The sequence below is a fragment of the Dicentrarchus labrax genome, unplaced genomic scaffold (assembly GCF_905237075.1).
Source record: "Dicentrarchus labrax unplaced genomic scaffold, dlabrax2021, whole genome shotgun sequence".
NCBI lineage: Eukaryota > Metazoa > Chordata > Actinopteri > Moronidae > Dicentrarchus > Dicentrarchus labrax.
Genome location: NW_026136701.1, coordinates 23,583,105 through 23,604,935, shown reverse-complemented (window position 1 = coordinate 23,604,935; position 21,831 = coordinate 23,583,105). Strand labels below are relative to the sequence as shown.

Genomic DNA, 21,831 nt, shown 5'->3' with positions numbered 1-21,831 from the left:
TGAAAAAAGTGGAATCTAAAAACCACAGGAGCAGTGATTCCTCGTGGACATTTATATACAAGGATGGTTTTGAGTATTAGTTAAACTCTTTATCTTTTATCTATTGCTCTCTGTTTTACTTAGACCCAGATGGTGTGTAGTAGTCTTCAGGTTAAAGGGTTAGAGGTTATGGCTAATTTATGGTCTCTGGTTCAGTGTTTCATCTGGTCTTGCACATATGGAGCTCTGCTGGAGAGGACACAGATACCAGTCAACAGTGATGGATGTCAGTTTTTGTGTGCTGTCTCGCTGTGAATGTTCAACATGTGGTATATTGTCAGTAAGGAAAGGTGTAGACTTATGAATAAGAGTTACACTTAATGATGTGCATGTGAACACATTTATTTTTATGCACAATTTTATACTTGCTAACATGAGGTGCACCGTAAATAGAAAGCTACTATTCTTTTTTTTTTTTTTTAAGTTCAAATGCGACAATTCTGCATGTTGTTTGCCCTGTTTGAATGGTCATTTAAATGATATTTCAACTAAACCAAAGATGGCGTTTTTTGGTCAGTTGCATTTGAACTCTTAGTCTGAGATCACTCAGACTACCTTCCTCATTTAAGGTAAAAGCCTTTCTCAAGGTAAACCCAGTGAACGTTACACTGAAATTAGCCATTTATCAGGATAAACATTTGCTAAAGTTTCCAGTTTGCAAACTTTGATATTACTCCGCTTGTGATGTTGCTTTGTTTGTGTGAAATTCTACATTATGTGAGACGCCATCACTTTGACTCGGCTTTATTGCCGCTGTCAGCAATCAACTTGACAAGGTGTATCAACGTTTCTCACTGTTGCATCACTTTACATCACTTCCTATTTCACAAAGAAAATGAGCAACTTCAGCATCAACCCTTACGATCAAACACTTCTCATAGTATAACATTTTGGAGATCATTCATATTTAAACAGATTTTGAATTTAAAGTTTAATGCCATTTCAAAGGGATTATGGGATCTAGGTACAATGGCACAATTGAATGTAAAAAGTGTCTGTACTCTAGCTTTGTTACATTTTTTTTTTATTTTTTACAGATTTTAAACATTTATGGAAACTGTCTCATTTAAGATTTATTCAACATCAAAATGTTTGCATTTTGTCTCTAAAGATTTTTGTCTGCATTTTAAAAAAGCTAAGCTCCATTCCTGCAAATAAAGCCCCCTCCTCCCCATCCCTGTCTGTGTGTCTGTGTACGTGCATCCGCATCAGTTTGTGACAGTGCGGTCAAAGTGGCAGGAAAGGGGAGCGGGCAGCACTTCATTAAAGTGCAGCATTACTCCACTCACTCTCTCTCCCATACATACACACACATACACACTAGGCGCAGACCACTTCATTTAGTCTGAGAGATAGAAAGGACAGGCCCCAATGGATTCTCCTATTAATCTTTAATGAGCCCCCGGGCCTGAAAACTGCCCGCCTGCCTCTCCTTCTCCACATCCAGGAAACAAACAATGACTCGGCTGGAAAACACAACGGCCGCTCGTACCTGCATGCCTGCCTGTCTGCCTGCTAGCCATTAACCCCCCAACTCAGCCCTGAATTATTAATGCGGCTATCTATCCCTCTGCTCGCCCGGCCCACTCCCAGGAACGGGAATGGGCGACGTCTTGATGGTGTGGTTGGGAATGTGTGCCGATGCCTCTCTTGAGTGTCTCCTTCTGGACCTTTGGAGGGGGGAAGCTGAAGTAAGAACTGATTGGTCCATCTGTCAGTCAGACTGCTCCAGTCAGTGAGAGTTGCTGCTAATGTTGGGAAGAAGCTGGTATTGTTTTCTTCAACCGATGATACAACTTAATATTTCATAATGTGCCTTATATTTCTCTCCTCTCCTCTCCTCTCCAATACCAAAAACACGGTTCATGTAAACATAACCAATCATTTTAGCAATAGACCATGTTGTTGAACATGAATAAATCATGCTGTGCTCCATTTGACTAATAGGTACAGGGTAGGTATACTGTAATTAAACAGGACATTGTCCACCACTAACAGCCTCCACACAGTTTTCATTCCACAAAGCAAGGTTCTTCCACAGCATAAAACAGGAGCAGGCTGTCATTTTGTTCAGATCAAATAGACCTAAAACCTTTATAGTAGCAGAAAAGTGGAAAGAATGAAAAGCAGATTGAAAAATCACTTCCATCAGCTGAGGTTCAAACTTCATCCCCGACCTTTAGAAGTTTCTCACCACAAGGTTCGTTTGGTAGTCGCTGCTCTGAAGCTTTAGATCACGTCAGAGGAAATTCATCCGCAGATGGATTTGCCCATTTGAATTGTAGATTTTAGTCAATAGTCAAATTTCCATTTTCTGGAAAAAGAGCAAAAGACCAACATGGCTGAGAATTCAATGACAACTAATTCCGTCTGCTGATGAAGATCATGTAGTATGATCAAAAGCTCCACAACCTCTACTACATGAGTAGTTGATTGTTTTCCACTATGTCTGTCTTTGAACAAAATCAACAGCATGTTGGGGAAATCAAGAAAAACCAAACCACTGAATTAGATTTTTTTCATTGGTCTAATGTATTTATATTGTACATGAATGGGTTGTATATAATTGACCAATGGCAGCTGCTATAAATGAATATATAATGCTGTACATTCTTTACCACACATACCACAAATAATTGTGTTTCCTCATCTTTCTCTTTTCAATCTTGCTCTCCTTCTTCTATCTCACACACACACACACACACACACACACACACACACACACACACACACTGTCTCCGGCTGTAGAATAGAATTGTCAGTGTGCAGCCAGATTCCTCAGAGATGATGCGTATTGAAATAAAGGGTCTGTGAGATGCCTGCGTATGCTGTGATGAATGCCGATCTCATTTACTCTTCCTCAGATAGCGACTCCTCTCCCTCTCTGGTGTCCCCCAGCCTCACTTCCTCGTCTCCTGATAAATATTGAATAGTGTTAGATGTGTTTCTGAGGCTCTTTGAGTTGTTATTGTTTCTCTGTCTGTTGGACTTTCTTTTTATCTGGCCTCTGTGTGTGATTGTGTGTTCTTGGATATTATCATAGGTGCACTCCATACATTACTAGTAAATAAATCATAGGTTTGCCCTATATAGTTTTGGCACAGATATTTGGCAATGTAGAGACCCATTTTAGGAATGTTCTCTTTATAAATGTTTGAAGTGCTCACATTTAAACTCTTTTATGGTGCTGTAAAAAGGTTTTGAATGTGGTGCTGCTGTCCACCGATCCAAGAAATGTCTTTTAAGAACCACACTGTCTTCTTTATAGTCTTCCACATGTGCTTATATTTTCAAGTCTGTTGTCAGGACATCAAGGCAGAACAATTTAATGTCCTCCTTCAGAGAGTCATTTGTGGGCTCTTTTAGTGATTCAGGAATGCTTTGAGTACCGAGCAAATTTAGTCTTTTTCACTTTATGCCGTCTAGTAAAGCCTTTGAGTTCCAAAATTTTATTCTGTTCAAACTTTTGAAATTTCTTTGTCCAAGTTCTGAATAAAGACAAGTGGAGATGGTGGTTGGGCTGCATAACTGACTCATGTTAGTTGCCTATTGTGTTCTTCAAGGAAACACTTTGTATTTACCAGCTTTTTAAAGGCCCAGTGTGTAATGTTTAGGAGGATCGTTTTTTCTGAAAATAACAATCGATGTGTTTTTGTTAACTTAGATTGGAGGAGGCGGGGGGTCTTAAGTCTTAATCCTTGTTTCCACAAAGCTGTCGGACCCCACAAGTTGGTGGCTCCTGCTTTTTGGACCCCACGAATGTAGCAAAACAAGCCTACATGCACACACACCATCTATATGCCTTGCACATTTTCATCTCTGTCTGTCTGAAGAAAGCTGCGAGTCAGACTTGTTGTCTTTCTGTTTTCATTGTGACAGTCTGCACTTTTAGCCAGCAGGAGACGACTTCTACACTGCAAGATGGCAGTCAGTGCACACTGTGTCTCACACATGTACACACTCATGCACTGCCCTGTAGCTGTGTGTCCTCCAGGCACCCAAAGTGTCATGGCAACCGTACGGCAGCCACGGTAACGGCAGGCTCATTTTCATACTGATGAGGCGGCTGGTTGCCGGGGAGGCCTGCGCAGCTCCTGCTGCTGCTCGCTCGTCTCTCCTCTCCGGTGTCGCCCTGAAATTTTAATGACCTTCTTTCTCTGCTTCTCATTTTTCTCCTCTTTGCTTTCAGTGCTCTGTCTGCGTGTGAATGTGAGTGTGTGTGTGTTTGCATGTACATGTCATGAGTCTCAGCTTCAGTATTCAAACAGATGCTGTCCACAGTTAATACAAGAGGAGAGGGCAAAGGCAATGTAATTTTGAAGATATAAGAATTTTTAAAGGGCATGTATTTTTATACCAGTGGACGACCTCCTCCGATCTGCTCGTCTTGGCTTCGTCAGGTTAGCCTACTTTTCCACTTCTGAAAGATACTTAAGATTTTTACCTCCTAAACTTAACCAGGAATTTAAGAAACAAACTTGGGAAGTCCTATGCCTGCCCAAAATCACCCTGAAATCGCCTGCTTCTCCAGACTTGGTGAATCAGGAAGGACAATGAGCATTGGGCACCATAATTTGTTATTTCATCCTGTGTCTTACTGGAAGACAGATGATTTTCCATCCTGGAAGCTTTACAAGGCCCTTGGGAAGACAAGCAAAAATAATTATTTGCCTCCTCACAACTGTGAAGAGCTCTGCAACACCATGGCTGTTCAATTTCCTGTCCCTGGAGGTCATTAGGGTCATAAAAACTGCAAGCTTTTAGTCTGGATTGAGCCCAGACTAATAAACTGGGTTTGACATGTTGCTCAGCCAATCAGAACTAGGAACCATCTGGAAAGGCAAGAAATGTTTTGTCTGATCACAGCATCCATTTTTTGTGAAGAGACCCATCGACTAATTGCCAGCCATTTAGTTTGCTGGCAAGGAAAACTAAAAAGCATCTCATGCTACGTTATCTTAACATCCAGTCATCATTGTGTGTTGCCTTTCAACTTGCCACCATTGAATCTCTGGTGCTACAGCAGCAATCGTCTAGCTCAGATTTGCCATTTGATAGCAGCAGCAGTTTAGTTGGACACCTTTTGTACAGTCACTTCATACCAACCCAACAGGAATACTGCTCTCTGAAGCCATCTCACTCTTCCTTTGCTTGTCTGTGCTTTTGTTCTAGGATGAAGAGGCCAGAGAAGAAGAAAATGGCAGGATTGAGCCGGTTGGTCGCGCTGACTCCTGCATGGACCACACCCCTGTGAGGTCACTAGAGTAAGTCCTTCAGTCATGCATCTGCTTCCCCACTTCTTGCCTGTCTGTACCCTCGCTTTCCTGCTGAAACTCAATAACGTACTGACACAGGTGTTACTGGTGATCAAACTGCTGAATATTTAATCAGTTTTATTCCAAAATGTGATATCCACCATTTGGGAAAAGTAACACCTCTTCTCTAAAAAATAACTGAATCTGAACATTTATAGTTTCAATGTAGTTAAAGTTGCACTATTGAAGATTAAGTTCAAGATCAGTATTTATGCAAATGTTTCATTAAACTTTTCTAGATGACAAATGGATAGTTTTGGAATTAAAACTGTTTTTGTTTTTTTGTATCACCAAATCTACGTTTCTTTTAGTTTTGGCCATTATTTCAATAATGAAAACATTGGATTCAACAAATGAATCTTGCTCAGATAGTGATGTTCCCTTGTTTGCAGATCTCAGCAACTGACTTTGCGAGCACCATTATTACCAGTACGAATGATGGCCAAAACTATGAAAAATAAAGTTGTGTAAAACTAGCTTTTCCCTTCAAAGTTGACCTGGGTGAATCTGCACTCTCCTCCCTTTCTCTACATAATTACATACATAAGTACTTTAAAGTTAGACCAACAGGTTCTGTATTGTAATCCAGGTTTGTTTGTAGAAAATCTCATTTCAACCCTGCCTCCTGATTTACATAATTCTCTTTTGTGGGAGCGAAATGATCCTCGTCTCGCCATCAGAGCTCTCCCACGCGCTAACCCATTCAGCTCCTGTTATTAACAACTGTGTTTTGTTTTGTTATTTTGCTCCGTTGCATGCTTCCAGTTTAATATGCAGGTATGGTATTGTTATTATTCCTGTGATTTCCCAGAGACTCTGGCTTCTCCTGCCTCTTAGTTGTCAACAAGGGGCCCATTTTCCCCGAGCTAATCATAGTCATTGTATCAAAGCTGCAGGTCGATTAGATTCGGCATCTTGTAAAATGTGCTTGGGTGCAGATGTTTTACAGACTAACGGGTGAAGAATGCTGCCCCGGAAAAACAAATAGCTGTAACTGTGTTTTGTGGGTTTAAAGGGTCAAATGATGAATAGTCATCCACATACAAATGCATTAAAATTATATACAGCATAGGGCTTCATCGGTAATGCATCTGTCTGAGTAGGAGATTTACTTTTCCTTCCTTTCATTATTAAGTGTTATTGTTTTTCAGCTGTGCATAGCAGTTTGCACATTTACAGTCTCAATCAGTTTAAAGTTTCCAGATACCAAGGGACCATGCACTGACCTTAGGCTCAGTCATTTACACTTGAAACACACAAAACTTTGTCAAAGTGTTCAACTGTCACAGAATTTTACTCAAACTTCAAAACACATCATGTAGTGGGCTGTGATCAGTTTGAATCGCTGAAATGTGACTCAAAAGAAGAAAAAAAACAAGGACATGGTTAGCAGCAAGCTACAGTGTCAAAGTGAGCTTCACGCATCAAGCGTGTTTTTTTTTGAACACTTTGAATTGGTTTGTAGTGCATCAAACATCTGCACATAGGTTGAATGACATCAGACATGTTCTAAAAATGTGACACTTAAAAGAACGGTTTACAACTAATAGATACTGATGTGTCTTGAAGGTGCAGCCCTAAAGAAATAAAATCCCAGTCTGCCTTTGAAGATATGCTTAAGTCTGAATTGTGGGTGTATGTGAGGATTTTTTAAAAACCTTCAGTATTCCTTGTTATCCCTTACATGTGCTCGATTTATTTGGATTGCTCTGTTTTATTGTCTGTTTTCGTCAGTATCCTCCAACGCCTTCTTGCTTTCTGTTTTTATTTATTTACACCACTCTATTGTCGTCATCTTGTTTCTTTCATCATCATCTCATTTCCTGTTTTGTTTTTCCCCACATGGTGTCACCCCTCTCCTCTACTCTCCTCTCCTCTCCACTCCCTCCCCCCAACATTCACCCACCCTGGCCTCTCCATCTTCCATCCGTCACCGTCTCCCAGAGACATAGTCAAACTGGTGGAGGTGTCAAACGACGGCGGGCCCCTGGGAATCCACGTGGTGCCTTTCAGTGGCAGGGACCGCAGGTAAAGAATATCCAGAGCAGAGCCATGGTGCTGTTCAAACAGACTAGAAGAGAGTGAAGGAGAGGAACAGAGAGAAATAGTCTCCACAGGGCCACGAACACCTAAAAAGGTCATAAATTGTTAAATAAATGTCTGAATAAGGAACTTAAACCACTGTTGTATATCTATTATTTGTGTTTAGATTTGTATAAGACAGGTTTGCTGTAGTAGTACTAAATGCAAAATATAATTATGTGAAAACGTAACTTTAACTGCATGCTCTATGAAAAACAGTACCTCTTGTCATTATATCTACTTGCTCTCTATATTAACACTTCTGTGATTTAACTAGCTGTGTTTGATTTGGGAAAGAGAGTTTTGCCAACATTGGATCTCTGCAAAATTTTGGCTCTGACATGACCAAGTGGTTAAAACCTGTCAGCTTTTATATTAAAAAAAGAAAAAGAAAATTGCCCACTTACCCTCTTAGGCCGATGACTTGTCAGCCGTATTATAGACTCATAAAAATGTGCTTTAGTTGAATTTGGTTTCTGGCAAAAATAACTTTTTAAATGTGCTCATTTTGGCTTTTTTTTTGGGGGGCTGGAGAGAAGTGTGCTGAGTGCTCACCTGAGACACACGCACCCACATACAAACACACATGCATACCGGGCATTCCTCTTCGGTGCCGATGTGTAATCACTTCATCACTCAAACTTTTTAAATTTGATGCCATTCGCATACACACACACACACACACACCACACACACACAGAGGTTTGCGTTGTCGGCATCATGAAGCCATTTGCCAGTTTACAGTGATCAATCATGCTTGTTTAGGGTTTGCAGGTGACAGTCATATTTCTCTGTGGCTGCTGTCACATCAGCTTTACATGATTCAAAGGATACATTGAGCAGTGCACACACACACACACACACACACACACACACACGCACACATACACGCACACTGACAACACATTCAGAAGCACACATACACAGCTGGAACAAAGCTGTGAAGGAATTAGAGGAATTTCACATCTGGTTTAAATATTCCCAGAGAGGCGTTTTTTGGAGGTTGTGATTAAAGTCACGCAGCCTTTCATAGTTACAACAAGAATCCGGTTTAAACCCTCACTATAGCTGAGTGCATAGCTTTGTTTTCAAACCTGACATTTACATGAAGGTTCTTATTATTGAAAGAGAATTTATAAAACAAGTGCAGACCAATTTTAGATAGCTCTATTGCTAGATTTTCTAGTGCTGAGATAGTTTCTGCCAGTTGCCAGTTGCGACCCCACGAATGTCCAAACTTTCTTTCTGTGTGACTCAGCCCGCAGACTCACAAATACGATCAGTGCAAACTCACTGTCGTACTTTATTGAAAATCAAGATCATATCACTTTTCTCTCTGCCCGACTTAATCAACCTAAAAGCACATTTATAATGCACTTTTCTTTTATTGGGGAAATGTCAGAGTAGACGTTGTCCCAAGATTAAGATGCCCAGCTTTCATCAGAGAAATAGCCCCTCCACAGCAAATCGCATTGTGTTCTCACTCAGATTCAATCAGTGGAATTGTCTGTGAACTTTCTCAACTCCTGAACTTTTCTGCCCTCTTTGTAATCACATTCCCATTCATATTGAATTATAAGCCTTAGGCGAGGGCGAGTATTAAACCCTAAAATCAACCCAATTTACCTAGGCGACACTCGCTCATACTACCTCAGAAAAAGCCTCGATACACACGGACACAGACTATATACCGAAGAAGACTCGATTAGGTTTATTCCGTCTTTCCTACCCGCGGTTGATTTTCTTCCTCAGGCTCGGATCTATAATCCGCAAAGCGCCCTTTCAGGTGAAGTTAGCCTCTCGCTGCGGCTGTGCGGGGAGGCATAAGCCAGTTTGCCACACCGGATTACAGGGCGACAACGGTTGCAGCTCAGCGCGGCTGAAGTGCTACAGTGCGATAGACCGGCCTCTCTCCAACCCGCCTGCTATCAGTGTTTAATGTTTCTGCTTTTTGTCGCTCTCTGAAAGCACTTTGTTTATCTTTTTTGCTTAGAAAAGGGCCACAGGAGTCTTAGGGGTTAGAAAATTAACACCTGCAAAGCATGAACCCCAGCAGAACTACAGTGGAGTTTTTGAATATGTTGATTGCCTTTGAATAGATGCCTCCCCCACACAGCCTCTAAAGCACCCTGATGTGATGTGGCTGCTTTCTCTCATAAGCCTCATTGGTACACTGATGATGCAAATGACAGGACCACACTGCACACTCTTTTCAAGTACCGCATGATAAAGCAGAGGCAGCAATTAGGCGTAGCGCTCTCTTTTTTTGACTGAAAAGGCTTTTCATTAGCATGGCACAGACTGATAGCCCTGACCATGGGAACAGGAACATTTGTTTTCAAGATTTTATTTTTTGTTCTGTGGCTTTTGTATAATCGCTACCAGAAAAATGCATAGCCTGATAAATACAACAATTTTATAGGCCTTGAAGATGACAGACACTTTGAGTGAACTTTAGAATCCTTCAGGTGAAGAAGAACAGAAGATTTTCTGTTTCACTTTGTGCACAAAGTCTAAATACCTTTTTGCAGAAAAGTGAAATTGGGTTCAAAGACATTTCCAGTGATTTGAATTCACTAGATAATAAGGTTAATTCTACACCTCAGCTCTCTCATCCTACAGCAAAGCAGCCATATTGACTCCTCGGCCATAGCCTTGCATCTTGTTGACATGAACGTTTAAACATTTCAGGACTCTTGGCTTGTTGGTCAAGCGTCTGGAGAGGGGAGGCAAGGCCGAGCAGCAGAGCCTCTTCCAGGAGAACGACTGTATCGTCCGTATCAATAACGGGGACCTGAGAAACATCCGCTTTGAACAGTAAGACAGCAGCTCATGTGACCCACTGCTGAGCTCTGGTGGTCCCTGGACTTCCTGTGTGATTGGCTTTTTGGTCCTCCGCTTCTTCCCTCCTGTTATACCTACAGTCCTAAACCCTTCTTTTATCTGTTATCCTCTCTCCTCATACCTTTTCTAGCCTCCTCTCTGCACTCCTGCCAGTGCACAGGCTCCTCTGCCGCCCGTCACTGTGCTAAGCTAACCTTTCCCTATTAAACTCCTGTAGGTCGCACCCTCAATCGCTGAAGCGGCCCCTGCAATCCTCTCAGCCTTTATTCCCCTGTGTTTCAGTAACTTCTCCGCTGGACTCGCTCCTTCCATTGGAAGGAATGGGAATAAGGCTCCTAACATTCATAGCCTCTGCTTTTCAGCTCTGTTCACATTTCGTGCTTTCATTACCTGCCTAACCGAATCCACCTGCTAACTCCCTTCCCTCTTTTCTAGATGCTATATGCTGCATGCGTACCTTCATGCTGCATATATAATGTAACCTGATGATTACAGTTTAAGAAATCCAGGGATGCATTTATGTTTGATCTTATTTTCACCTGTCAGCATAAGTGCACACTTTTCAACCTAAATATGCAATTTGTATGTGATATAAGGGAACTATCATGCAAAGAACCACCCACATATGTGCCCATACAGCATACTGTATGATGATGATGATGATACATTTCTGACTCATGGGACATTATACACAGTAATTTAAATTGTCTGTTCACCCAAATTATGTTTTATGGTATCTGGCCATGCAGATAGTTTTGCATGGATATATATATACCAGAGCTGCACTTCAATAGCATTATCTCTTCATTCTTGTATTTAGGATAATACAATATAACATGCTGTCAGCTGTTCCAACAAAGGAAGAAATAGTTTAAACTTTCACTTCCATTAGATTAGAGTGGATACATAAATCTAAGGTAAACACTAGGCAAGTCAACCTATACTATAACCATGAGTAAGTGAGAACCATCCAAATAATCCCAGTCATGTTATGATGTCCCCGCCGACCCTGCTGTTGAGCCATAAGTCATGTAATGGGTGGGAATAAGGCTTCCATACATAGTGTTGGTACAAGAGCATCAACAGTTGCTCTTGTTGTTTAACAGTATTTTTATAAGGGAGCAGATCACATCTGCCACTTGATTCTGGTTGAAGTCGTAAAGATGCCGAGACAAGACCATCCTCCTCGGGGAGGGTCATTAGTGGCTGGGAAAAAACTGGCCTGGGATTTCACAATGAAATTCTCCTGGGGGACAAATTTCAGTTGCCATTCATGGGGGACGGGGGACAAGGCGAGCAATAGAAATTCTGGGCCCCCCGGCATTTTCCGAATGTCCGTGCAGCTGTCAGGGGGGCAAGGGAAGAGCCATACCAAAGCCCGCTTTATTGAAACAGGTGGCGCTAACAAGGCTCCGCTGTTACAGGGTGCTGACAGCAAACATACGTTTCCATTCACACCTACTGTACATGAGCTCACACCGAGAGGGGGGTTTAAGAGGATTTTTTGCAAACTACCCGACGGATAGAGGTCTCCTTCATCTGCAGCCAAATGAGGGGATTATGTGATGGAGCTGTCGGGGAGGGTTCAGTCTCTTTTTAGAGCCGCTCACACTGGCAATAAGTATTAATTAACATGTCAGAATGTTCAGGTGGGCGAAGATGGATTGTATATATATAGTATGGGTGTGTATGAGAGAGTAGGCGGAGTGCTTCAATAAGCAAGTTTGTAGTGTATGAAGTATGAAGGCATGCGATTGTTAAGAATGGCTGAGAAAGGTATTTAGGGCTGAAATTAGGTGAATAATCGACTCTCTCTGTCCTCTTTCCAAATCTCTCCCTTAAACTACCTCCCGCTCTTTCTGTCCCAGAGCCCAGAACATGTTCCGTCAGGCCATGCGCTCTCCTGTCATCATGTTCCACGTGGTGCCGTCATCGATGAAGGCTCACTACGAGCAGCTGTCCCACGCCGAGAGGAACCCGGCATACGCCTCGGGCCGGTTCAGCCCCGACTCCCTGACCGGCAGCACCGTCTCCGGCATTGACCACACCCCGCAGAGGATGTCCCGACACGGTTCTCAAAGTCACCCACACTCCCATCCGCATCCGCATTCCCATACTCACCCAGACCCGACTGACGGCTACCCCCCTCTAACTCACCCAGCGGTCTCTGCAGCCAAGCCTCCGACAGGACACACCCACTCGCCTCAGAGGGGGGTAAACTCCACGCCGACTGCAGGATTTACCAAAAAGGTCGGGAGGAGGCTCAACATCCAGCTAAAGAAAGGTGAGACGATAAAAGGTCTCTGTAATACCAATTATGCCTAATTTACGTGGGACTGAACTACTGGGATGATTTACAAGACTTCTTTTGTGAATGTAAACATGTGCAGAGACAAACTGGAAATTGTCCTGCAACAGGCAGTCAATGACTGACAAGGAATATGGGGAACATCCTGATGTAAGACAGCTACTTTTTTTAGGATAGTTTGTCACTCTCCCAGTCTTGCGATGCACTGCCTTTAGTGCACCTTGCGTTTCTCTGTTTGTATGAACAGTCAGCAGACCCTGGGAAGATATCTAAACCTGCAACCACATTTGGAACCAGTAACAGAAAAGTGCTTTATTGTTATTGTGGAAAAAAACATCTGATTCCCTACATGATGTATTACATCATTTTGTTTTTGAAGCATCATCTGATTCTTTCCAGAGGGTCTGTGGAAATCTCCCCTCATGCTTTGCATTCCTCTGGCTTTCAGAAATGAGAGAGATGCTTTGTATGTTCCCAGCCTTTCCATTCCAACTGAATAAACAAGCAATTTCCCCAGTCCTGGCACATCAAAAACAAGTGTAGGAGCAGTTTGTTGAGAAATGGTGCAAACATAGAAGCATGCAGAATGTGAACAATGATGTAACAGGCTTAAAAACATCCAGAGTTTACCATACTGATGTGAGCAGCGAACAGTGGGTGACGAGTCCAATAAACTGCACAGAATCGCGGAGGTGGAAATACAGAACGAAAGGCGATGTTGGGAATAAAACTTTGGGGACAACTCCTCGGTTTAGGCTTTGACTGACAGCTGGCACAGATGGTGCAAACCTCTGCCAACAGGATACCAGGTGTCGGTGCCAGGTCTCAGGGCCAGGGAGCTTGTTGCTAAGCAGCCGCTGGTCCCTGTGTGCTGTCAAATGCCACAGCAAAGAGTCTGACAGGGCTGCACCATATGCCCGTTGAAGTTTTCACCCAAATCTGTTCCCTCTCTTGTGGCTGGAATAAAGCCAGAACATAAAACATAAAAACACCCAGCTGGTTGTGGCATATTCCATCCCGGCTGATAGCTTTTTCCAGTTGTTCCTTCGTCATAGTTTTTTCTTCTCCCCCTCACATCTCTGCTTAGTCATAATACCTAGAATTCACTTCATCCTGTACATGATATGCCAGCAGATCTGTTACATTCTCACTCAGATGCTATCATTTCTCATTCCACCTTTTTTGTTTGCTGTTGTCGGAGAAGACACTTGCAGGGATTAACAGCGACTCCCGAGAGGCCGTTTGGCTCATCTGTTTTGTTTTGAGTACCGACTTTAGCCCGCAGCTTTGAGCGCAGATTAGACTCCCGTATTGTTTATGCGCTTGAATCAGACACCGGCCCCCTCGCAAATCCCGGGGAGTATCAAAATCAATCAAAGAATCCCATTCTGCAGAGGAAATTGCTTAGGTATGTCTTAATCAAGCTAATGGGAGTTTAAAAGATCCTCCTCCCTGTTTAAAGCCAGGAACGCTATAAGCATTTACCGGTGAGTATAATACGGCACCTCGTCTGCCTGCGGGAAGTTGATTGGCTCATCAATGTAGGGGATTAGGCAGAGGATGTGAAACAGAATAGCTAAGTGTTCTGCTTTTCTTTGCATCTGCTCAGACAGGCGTGAGGATTAGGGCCGGTACTCTGATACAGCAAAGATGCTCATTATTGTCCTTATATTAACTTTGTTTGTTTCTTACACACAGTGTCATTTGGCACGGCGTCTGCACAAAGCTCTCTAGAAAATATACGTGAAGTACTTTGACTGGAGTTCACAGTGCAGGATGTGATGCTTGGGGAGAAGGAAAGACTTTACATATGTTTATCATCATCTCAGCTGATAGAGAGGTGGACGTGTAGGAATAAAACTTCCCTCTCCATGACCCCAATATGATCTTACCAGAGGTTGTTTTTCACTTTCTTGCTTCAATTAAATATCAGGCAAAAGTATTAAAGGTCTTCAGGCTGAACTTACTTCCTGGCACCTTGTAATTGCATGTACTTATTACATTGTCCAACATTTTACTTTAAAACTTGCTTTGGCCCACATTATATCTGCTTTATTATTCCCAATAAACCTATTTGAGCTCTCTGCTGACAGGATGCAGGATTTCTCTTCATTTCCCGTATTTAACTTGCTTGATAATTGGAAATTGTTTGTTTGTCTGTCTGGATTATTGATGAAACGAGATACAGGCCTGTGTTCCTAATGGTTCGTAATGATGTACTCATAAGGGGTTGCAGGCAAAAATTGCAAATGTACACAAACAAAATCACATCCGCCCACGTAAACATATATTAATATGCACATTAGCTACATCTTAAGCTATTGTATAGACAGTGCAGAGTCATAGGGAGAGTCAGTAGCATGTTCTCTGGAAATAGGTGGAAATAGAAACCTGGTGATTAAGTGTATGTTGTGCAGTGGCTACTATAGGTTGAAATAGATGCAGAAAGGAAAACTCTTAATAGGTTTAGTCCTGAACACCAAACCTTCCTCAATCAAACTATGCACTTCACTCTCACCACTGTTACGGCCTGAACCCACATCAGATCCAGGAGAAGCATGCCAGCTGGATATGAACTTATTCGCAGTAGCCCGAGCTGCAGGGGTGCAGAGGGAATAGAAGAACTTTAGCTTGTGCCTCAAGATAAAACCAGATTCCATCATCAGACCTCCTCTCCTTGTCCCACAGGTCCCGAGGGCCTCGGCTTCAGCATAACGTCACGGGACGTTCCCATTGGCGGCTCAGCACCCATCTACGTGAAGAACATTCTGCCTCGGGGAGCTGCCATCCAAGATGGCCGCCTCAAGGCTGGAGACAGGTTGCTGGAGGTGAGAGCATGCAGTAATACTTAACACAGGTCATGTGTGTGTGGAGTGGATGTATTCATTGAGAGCAATGTATGATGGGAATTGGATTGTGTTATCTGGACTGTAGACATGCGCCAGGTCATGTTTTTAAAGTCTAAAATTAGACAACCCCCTATATTAAATGTGTCACAGGGTGAATAACTCACATGTACTAATACTTTTAATCCATCAAAAATACCTGTCATCTGTTAAAAATAAAGTGTAACTAAATATTTAATCAGGTAACTTTTATATGGAAATTTAGCCTCCTGGAATGAAATCAAAGAAGACGTTTTCATGCTCTATCTTGTGCCGCAGGACGGAACAGCTTTTGAAGCTGTGTTATCCCACATTACGATCCATTTGCATAAAGGATTACAATGTGTAACTCTGAATCTTCGGGGTTATTGCACAAAACTTTGAATCCTTTGATCCACAAGTTTATTTTTCACTTTAACCTTTTTTTTTTTTGAATAAGTGATAAAGTCTGAGACTAGTTTATCGCTCCATTACACTACAACAATCTTTTGTTTTAAAACTTTGCGATAAAAAACAATTTGAATATTTGCCCCTGGGCTCAAAAAGTAGCCAATATTTGAATCCATGCAGCCTGTTTAGGAGCTTAACCCATTCACCTTGTCTCCTGTTCAGGTGAATAGTGTGGACCTGAACGGGCGGACCCAGGAAGAGGTGGTGTCTCTGCTCAGGGCCACACCCATGGGCGGGGCAGTGGGGCTGCTGGTTCTACGGCAGGAGGACACTTTCCTCCCCAGAGAAGTGGTACGTTTGTCATTCTCCACCTCCCTTGGAACATTCCCTCCACTCTTCATCCTGTCTGCATAATACATTTCACATCATGACATATAAGCAGTCCCCCCCGGCGCATGGATACGTGTAGGTTATAGCTGTGTGCTCAGGCATAGGTGTGAGAGTGTGTCTGTGTGTGCTCCTGTGCTGTCACAAGTACCGTTAATCCCCGCAGTGAGTGCAGTGTTGTCTTCTCATTTCCCAGCTAACACAACACGCTAGCCGAGCATGCAGATTGATTGTCCCGCTCCGTCGCTGCACCTCCTCTCTATTATCAGACTGCGGCTAGCCTCAGAGCAAACCTGTAGAGCTCAATCTTTCCTCTTTATCTCCTTCACCCTCTCCTTTCCTCTCACTTTCACTCCGTCTCTGTCTTTCTGTGTGTCGCCCTCCCCTCCCGCTCCTTTCATTCTCATTCACCAGTTCCCTTTCTTCCTCTCGCTTTGTTAGGTTACCTTCTCCGTCTCTGTATTTCCATCTCTCTCGCCGTGTTTTGCCTCCAAGCTGACTTTCTAGATTGATGGATGTGGGGATCAACAGACAGACGCAGGGCAGGTAGTTGGCAGAGAGTGAAAAACACACTTGGCTTGAATATCAATCAGGCAACATCCTCGCACACAACAGTATACAAACAGCAATACGGAGCTTTGCGCGCTGGCTTTGGATGCTACCACTGTCACTCAGTATAGACAGATGCCATTCACAGCTTGTAACTGCAATGATTCATGCAAACTGCTGCTAATTCAGTTGGTACGTTTGTCACAACTGTTTGCTTTCCTCAAGGTTGTGTTTTTACATGATGCCAGATGTTATACTTAATTATCTTAGCAGAAAATCATATCTGATGTACTGCACATCTGGAGTTCCTGCGAAGTTGTTTGATAAGGATGTAGGCTCAGAATGGCCAAGATGGAAAACAAGGCGGCAGACTGCGGCTTAAGTTTTTTTTTTCCTTCATGTGGGAAGAGCGAACAGCGCTTTAAATCACATTGGTGTTTACTCCACAGCAGCGGCCAATGATTCTCTGCTATCTCTCTAGCTGCACTAGCTGGCATTAACACAGGCCTTATCGAGTAGTAGCATGAGTTATAGCACCAAACAGCCTTAAATCCCCCCCCCCCCCCGTTGTCATAAAAATGGTCTCTCCCAACACCCTCAGTAGTCACTGGGGCCATTACAGGCACACGCAGCCATTCGCTAGCAAGCAGTGTCAATCAAATGGCTGATTGGTGACAATTATCACAGCAAGGGATGCAGAGGAGGCTATTGGCTGGCTGTCGCCACGGGCGAAGTTAGATGAGAGGAACTGCCACACTGGTCGATACTCATCTTTAGATTAGAGCGGGGCTTTGAGTCTGGCTGACTCTGCGTAGTTGGTAGTTAGATGGTAGGATTTATGGGATCGGTGGTTATCAGCTGCAGACGGAGGAGAGGGTGATGTGAAAGGGTTGAGATGGGACTCGAGGGGGAAGGAGTCCAGTGCACAAAATGAGCAGCTTCAGTCTTTATGTCTACGCATTTTTCTCATGGCTTTCAAAGGTAGGGGAGACCAAGCAGCATCCCTGTTAACACTAACAAAAACAGCTTAACCAAAACAGAGTTTCAAGAGTAAACAGCACATTTTCTTGGCACATAAGTATGAATTAAAAATGGCAGTTACTAAGCTTTATTTATTAAACCTAATGTACTGCAATGAAAAAATAAAGTCAACAGCTGCTGTGCCATTTGTGCCGGTGCCACGTGCAGCAGATATAAAACAATATCTTTTGGCTATTGGACAAGCTGGACTGCTTGTTTTATCACTCAGTCTTTCAAATAATGTAGAAGATTGTTTCTAGTGCTTCCCACCTTAAGGGCAGTCTAACGAAAGAATTAGACATCCTATGTAAATTGAAACCGATATGCTAATCTGCTTTTATTAATGCGGTGCACGTTCATTCACATTTGATGAAAAATCAAATTTAGTTTCACTGATACAGAATTGAGATTTAGAGAGAGCAATGTCCCTGGCAGCCTAATTTTTGATATATGTTAATTTCCAGCAGATTGTAAGGAGAATGTTCTACTTACACACCACCAGCTTTAAATCAAAGCATAGATTGTCATAGATTTTCTCCCCCAAAAATATATGGAGAACATGTTGCAGTAGTGTTTTTCCAACCCTGAGTAGGTCAGCCTGTATATAGAAGATCACCAAATAAAACTGTGTTCAAAGAAATGGTCTTTTATAAAGATCGGGAGCTGAGATTCAATGTATAATGATTGGAAAAGCATCCATCATGCACTTCATTAATCAATGAATATTGCACAGTATAGAGTGTGTGAGTGCAGCCCATGAAGCGCTGCCTGTTGCTTGTAAAGCTCATTGCAGCGAGCTCACCTAGGTAGCAATCTGGATGAACTGAGAGTTTGGACAGGAAGAGGACACTTGTTAGAGAGGCTCTAGAGAGTAAATCAATCTGAAACTGTAAAAGTATAGGGTACAAAAATAGTATTTTATCCCACCCCCGGTCCCCAACGGAACGGAGATTGTGACATTTCCAAGATTGTGACATTTTGTCCTTGTAAACGCTACAGTTGTTTCTGGCCCACAGTTTATATTTTAAGTCTGAGTGCACAGTACCCCGCAGTAACTACCATCTGTCTGCTGAGATCTATCATTTTCATATCCTGCATGCCCATTTATTCATCACACTGCTTCCATTTACCCATACGTTCTCCCTTCCACAGCTGTGCTCACATTTTCACTGTTCCTGTCAATAAATATTTTTGCTTGATTACTTTTGGTTCTTGTGTCCCCCCTCCATCCTCTAGAATGCTGAGCCCCAGATGCAATGCCCCAGAGATTTGGTAAGACTCCACCCCAACACTAGCCTGCAATTAAACCCACTTCCCAAAACCGCCTCTTCCTCCTCCTCCTTAACAGCTCCTGCTCCTTTATTTAGCCTGAACTCCCCCTTTGCATGGATATTATTAATCTCTGCTAGGAAAAACACATGTTATCACCCAGTTGGGATGAAAAAACAATAGCTTATGCATTCACTCGGGATCCACTTGTGAACTAGCTGGTTAATCAAAGTGCAAGTCACTAGTCATGCGTATAAATATTAGTCAGTAACACTAATTTTAATCTCCATCCAGAGTTGCTCTAACAAATCACAATTTCATGGTTCATCAGTATGGACTGTTCAGGCTGTGCTGCAGAATAATTCGCTCCATCACTCCCCTCAGAGCTGTATTTGTCAGTGAAGGTGAGAAACACATGGGAGTTTGCTTTATTTGGCAGCTGTGGATAAGGTAGTCAGTCTGGCCTGCTTGCAGCATACTTACTCTGATATGTGAGGTGAATAACAAACACCCTGTTTAGTTTATATTTCACTTTATTGAGGGGAAAATGCAGACAGAGCTGGCTGCGGCAGTCTCAGTGCCAAATGCACACAGAAACTTTGACAACTCCGACGCACAACGCCATCTGTAAAAGAGGCACTTGACATATATAGACTAATATTTCATATCCATAAATACCCAGGCACTGAATGCAAATAAACCTTCCTAATGTTGGGATTGTACCCTGCAGTGGCAGCAGATGTAGTTTTAGTATGAGAATCTACCTTCTGTGAAGAATCAGCTCTCAGCAGGATGTACGCTATCTCCAACTGTTACAATGCGGTCCCGATGGCCTGAACGTGACTCGTCACACATTACTCTAAAAGGTTCTCCACCACAGCAGCTGTTAAAACCTCATCTGTCTTTATTGCTGAAATTAAAAGACTATTCAGATTTCCATCACTCTCCATTTACATACCCAACTTGAGTTGTAATTTAACAACCGCAGACTTCACGTCTTCACGTCTGGCCTAACCTTCAGCTTACATCTGGCCAAGTGCGCGGCATTGGTTGCGTTTTCTGCGTGGCACATTGGAAGTGTAATTGGTCAGTTAATTTGATTGGCGGCCCTACCTTCCAGCTGTGTGGATGATCCTCGTCATCAAGAAAAGTTATGGCAGGACGTTGTCGATTATGGTGACTGCAGCTGGCGCGTCTCACAAGTGCTCATACATGGCGACATGTATCATTCCGTCAGCTTACAGAGAAAGAAACGCGAGAGTGGGCCTTCTCCCATTGTTGTCTTGTCAGTGAGAGTTGCCAACACTGTGGTAAATGTCACATTATTAATTGGCTTGTTATAAGCCACCCTTGGCAGCATTGTACTTTGGCATGCCAAGGTACACCAGCAGTGAGAGATAACTTCAGTTTTGGATGTTTCACAGGACTTTATTGACCAGAAATCATAGTTTTGATTATATTTTCTCTGTATTGTGATGGAAATTAAAATCTGAGCATTCAGCTTTCCGGTTGAATCGCCTACTAACTGCTGTTTAGGAGCAACATTTGTGTTAAGTGTCATCTCTTTCTATTAGTATTTCCTGGTTCTGATCAAGGCAAATCTCCAGTATCATAATTAAAGTAGATCTAGACTAAACACTTATATATTTACAGAAAAATATGGTCTAGTGCACCTTTAAGGATTTAGTGAAGTAAAAGCAATTGTTTCAGTTTTTTATTTATTTTGGACTTTTACCTCCCTAAAAATCAATGCAACCACAGGGACGAGCGCCAGATAGATTGTGCAAATGCACCATGGTCTTGCTGTATCCGCTCTCCCCCCATTTTGTCTCTTCTCACCTCCCTCCTCTCCTCCATTCCCAACTCCAAACCTCCAGTCTCCTCCTCACCCTTTCCCGGAACATCAACCGCCATAATGGATTCAGTGCCTTTCAGATGTTATCTGTTGTCAGGAGCCTCATTTTAAACATCTCGCCGCCGACAACAACAACAGCCGAGGCACCGTGATGGCGTAGAGCTTTAGATACAGGGTGTGGATCTAACAGAACAGGGCAACTTTTAATGGACAATTATCCATTTTCAGCTAATAGATACCTTTCCAGTAGATGACGAGACAATTGGATGTTGAGAGGTTGGGCGGCAGCTAGTGATTATTTTCATTGTTCATCTTTGGATAACTTTTCCCATTCATCGATTAGTCTAAGAATTTCAGCAAATGGTGAAAAATGCGAAACATTCCCAGAGCAAAAGGTGATGCTTTCGGATTGTTTGTTCAAAAACTTTAAAAGTATCCCATTTATAATGATAACATCAAACCTGGCATTTGAGAAACTGGAACCACAAAATGGTTGCCAATTTTGGTTAAGGAATAACTTGAATGACGATTCAATTAAAATTCTTGTTGATTAATCAAATAATAGCTGAATATATAGCCACTGAACAGCCTGACATGTTACACAGTAACAGCAGACAGAGATACGTGGGTAAGATGAGACCCACGTACTGTGTAATGCACACAATAAACAAAATTGCATTCATGGCTCATCGTAATGGTAATAGACTGTTTTATCTATGTGCATACATTAAAGTGAAGTGTCCATTCAGGCAGCTTGCATAAAGAGAGTCGATGTTAAAGTTGGAGTTGAAAGAAGAAAAGAGGTTTCAGTCAAGGTGAAACGCTGGGCTTTACTGGGCCTTAATGGAGCTTAAGTATATCAGATGATTTTGTTATTAGAAAGGCTTT

General features: G+C 42.5%; 1 protein-coding gene across 9 annotated transcripts in view; it reads left to right on the top strand.

The window, feature by feature from the left end:
• LOC127366928 (partitioning defective 3 homolog) overlaps positions 1 to 21,831 on the top strand; it is a 227,449-nt gene that overhangs the window by 104,378 nt on the left and 101,240 nt on the right. For 6 of the 9 annotated variants that reach the window (XR_007885414.1, XM_051406444.1, XM_051406408.1 and 3 more), the window contains exons 6-12: positions 5,212 to 5,303; positions 7,299 to 7,382; positions 10,128 to 10,253; positions 12,149 to 12,564; positions 15,277 to 15,416; positions 16,086 to 16,214; positions 19,056 to 19,091. Coding sequence is in view for 8 of the 9 variants with exons in the window: in XM_051406444.1 (XP_051262404.1) it covers positions 5,212 to 5,303; positions 7,299 to 7,382; positions 10,128 to 10,253; positions 12,149 to 12,564; positions 15,277 to 15,416; positions 16,086 to 16,214; positions 19,056 to 19,091 (1,023 nt within the window). In the remaining variant the exon portion in view is untranslated. The remainder of the gene's footprint in view (positions 1 to 5,211; positions 5,304 to 7,298; positions 7,383 to 10,127; positions 10,254 to 12,148; positions 12,565 to 15,276; positions 15,417 to 16,085; positions 16,215 to 19,055; positions 19,092 to 21,831) is intronic. The other 3 variants (XM_051406417.1, XM_051406390.1, XM_051406423.1) reach the window with 3 other exon arrangements.